The sequence below is a fragment of the Notothenia coriiceps genome, unplaced genomic scaffold, assembly GCF_000735185.1.
Source record: "Notothenia coriiceps isolate Sejong01 unplaced genomic scaffold, NC01 NC01_scaffold00018018, whole genome shotgun sequence".
Classification (NCBI taxonomy): domain Eukaryota; kingdom Metazoa; phylum Chordata; class Actinopteri; order Perciformes; family Nototheniidae; genus Notothenia; species Notothenia coriiceps.
In genome coordinates, this window is record NW_011350719.1 from 1,002 (window position 1) to 4,500 (window position 3,499).

The following is a 3,499-nucleotide window of genomic DNA, read 5'->3' on the forward strand; positions in this document are numbered from 1 at the left end:
CTGTCAGGTAAAATTATGATTTCCTGTTTATATATATTTTTTAATCATTTGTTATACTTGTTTAGTGGATATTTAAGGACAGCTTAACGTGTATTATAGTCATTAAACCATCCTGCAGAACTCCTGAAAATCAGCACCAAGCTAATAATAGGTGGCAAGACATTCCTGTTACACCCTGAATGTATTATGTCTAAAAACGTTAATGAAAACAACAGTTGTAACCAGAAATCTTCAAAAACAACTCTAAATTGACGATACTTGGCTGAAATGTTTTAATCACCATATCAAATGCGCTGGACATCCATTTCTCAATCTCCTCTTCACTCGGATAGAAACTCTCCTCTGTTCCCATGGTGACTGCTACTTAACTCTACTTAAATACAATCATACTTTAGATGATGATAAGGATGTTCGTAGCTTATTTTCTTCGCTCTTTAGTAACGACTTCCTCCGCTGTAGTTTACACGCGGGGGATGATAATATTAGACGGACCAGTTCAAGACATGAGCAATCGATCGAACTCCACAACGTTCAAGCGGATGCGTTCGATGAGTCAAGCTGACTGTAGTAGGATGAATGTAAACCAGAATATGACACACATACTCCAAAATCCTCATTAATACACTGAATAAACGGGCAGTGTGTTAAGGAGACATTTCTGGAGAAAGATATCCAATAACACGCCTCAAAAATAGAGATTCAAACGACAGTAAACAGGAAAAGTTTTGACATTTCCTTTCCGTCAAAACAGCAGTTGGGTCACGTGATCTAGATCCGACCAATAGAAACAGGTTTAAACAAATAAAGTGTATTAAATCGAGAGACGATATGAAGATGTATAGTTTACACAGACACGTAAATGAATAAATATATAAATGTAAGTGGAAATAAATGTAGAAATACAATAAAGATATATAATGTGTGTTCTGTTTTATTTTCAACTTTCATTTATTTATTCCTGTATTTATTTCCACATTAGTTTTTTTCGGTTTTTTGTTCACATTTATTTATTCTTATATTTTTGTATTCCTGTATTTATTCCTGTATGTATGCATTCCTGTATTTAAGTATTACTTATGTCATTCGTGTCGTATTTTGAAATCAATAACCGGAAGTTGTCCTCTGGGTTCCATTTAGCTTCACTGACGAACTTTGGCTCTTTTGACAGTTAGCATGTTAGCTAGAAGTTGCTAACTAGCCTGTAAGTCCTCAGATACAATGTCAGTAAACTAATCAGCACAAAGTGTTTCTGGAGTTGAAGTTTCTGAACATCTCACAGCCTGAGGATGTTTTCATCTGTCTGGAACTTTGTAAAACGCCACAAAAGGAAGTTTATTTTCACCGGAGCTTTAGTTGGAGGTAATGTTAGCATCTGAGCTAGCTCTTAGCTTTAGCAACATGCTGCACTGCACTGGAAAATGTTGATGTGTGATATTTATTTCACTTATTGAATTAACTAACGCTTTAAAAATATGTTTCAAGTATTTTTAAGAATTGAGTAGCATGTATTTGCTATTCGGCATACATGAATTACCACAATTTCCCACATTAAGATGACAATTACTGTTATTATCAGACACATAATCAGTTTCAATGTTACTTCAAGAACTGTTGTAAGACCAAAAGACAAAAGCTACATTAATTGAAATACACATTGTGTAGGTTGCTGCTTGTATACCACGTTAAAAGTATTTAAATCTTTTTGTTTTAAAGTTATTTTAGGTTTTGCAAGAGCGAACAATCCTTAAATTACTTACAAGTTGAATGGAGTCTGGTGTGAGTGCAATGCAATGTTAGCATATTGACTTGTAGCTAAGCTCTTTAAAGCTAGGTGAGTGTGAAGCATGACAAGTGAACATTGGATAGCTAAAATGCTAAACAGTGACTTGCTAATAACTATGTAGTAATTAGTGATAGCTATTGAACTGCTTGTAATATTGTAATAATATTTGTAGCTTTAAGTAAGCATGGGAAGTCATTGAAAGTGTGTTGATTTCATTCATATTAATAGGGTTTGGGTAAGACTTAAAGAATATTACATGATGACATTATTCATTGGTTGATGAATGCAGTGAAATAGTTAAGTTTGCTTTCAAGGCTTCAATAAAAAAAGAGATTAATAAAGACTCATAAGATGTGTTGCTCATTTTACTATCTATCTATCTATTTGGCATCTACTCAATATGAAATGCTGGTGGTCCTACATGCAGTTTGAATAGAACAAAGGGGTTATTTTCTGTGTTTATTATCAGTTATTTACACTTTTTTTATGTTTGTTGCTGTCCTCCAGGAGTGTACTTCCTTGGTAAGTATGCTCAGAAGAAGCTCAGTAACATGCAGGAGAAGGAGGCGTCGGATTACATCTCTCAGGCCAGAAGACAGTTTCACTTTGAGAGCAACCAGAGGACATGCAACATGACCGGTGAGACTTCATACATTTCCTTAAAAAGACACGAACAAATAAGGATTTCATGTTTGCTTTCCACGTGTTTGATTTGACTCTTTGTACGGTGTGTGTGTGTTGCAGTGCTGTCCATGCTCCCTCCTCTGAAAGAAGCCATCACCAATCAGCTGAATTCAGAAAGCCTCACTGCACTACTCAAGGAGAAGTGGGTATAAGTGCTTTTTACTGTAAAATAGTCAAAGAAGATAGTTTTACACATTCGTATATATGTTTTGATTCTACGGGGAAAATACTTTGCTAATGCTAAGACATTATATGTTGTTTCTATATTTATAGATTTGTGTACTAAGAGTCCACGCTCAGGTGTTACATTACTGTTTGCAGAGACATATGACACACTCACAGTCTTGATGATTAAAAAACAAACTCTAATTTTGTTTTTCCGCTTCGTCTCACAGACCAGCCAATAAGCTGGAGATCTGGGAAGATTTAAAGATCCTCAGTAAGTGATTTCCCTCCCATCAGACATTACTAAACATTATAATCGCTGTGTAATGTCTCACATGTTTTGGGGCTTTTTCAGAATCTAACATTTGATGTTGTGCAGGTTTCACGCGCACCATAGTGGGGGTTTACAGCACCTGCATGCTGGTGGTTCTGCTCCGAGTGCAGCTGAACATCATCGGAGGATATCTGTACCTCGACAACTCTGTGGGCAAGAGCTCCCCGGTGAGGAAGGAGCCCAACATTCATAACCTTCTGTTCAGTACTGTCTTAAAAACAGCACTTAAAGTAACATTACAACTACAGTAATAGTCCTCTTAATGTGGTAATTCCATCAATCTGTTTACACAAATGGAGTTAAGTGTTGATTTGATCATGTTTTATTTGTTTACTTAAATATTTGACATGATATTTCAACAGCTGGAGACACTCTCTGTACCTCTAGTGTACGCAACACATTCATTAGCTTCTTATACTTGAGTCTCAGAATAAGATCCACACTTTCACCGTGTCGTGTGATTGGTTCATTTCCTTCATACAACATTTGTAACTAGCATGGTGCTCGCGTCCCTGGCGATATAAAGACACAAT

General features: G+C 36.0%; 1 protein-coding gene across 1 annotated transcript; it reads left to right on the top strand.

Annotated features, from left to right (window-relative positions):
• The first annotated feature begins 1,152 nt into the window (after positions 1-1,152).
• On the top strand, positions 1,153-3,326 carry pex3 (peroxisomal biogenesis factor 3). The gene is made up of 5 exons (XM_010777325.1): positions 1,153-1,359; positions 2,291-2,422; positions 2,528-2,609; positions 2,863-2,906; positions 3,012-3,326. Exons 1-5 carry the CDS (start codon positions 1,287-1,289, stop codon positions 3,215-3,217), a joined length of 537 nt encoding a protein of 178 aa, XP_010775627.1. The 5' UTR covers positions 1,153-1,286; the 3' UTR covers positions 3,218-3,326.
• The last annotated feature ends 173 nt before the right edge of the window (positions 3,327-3,499 follow it).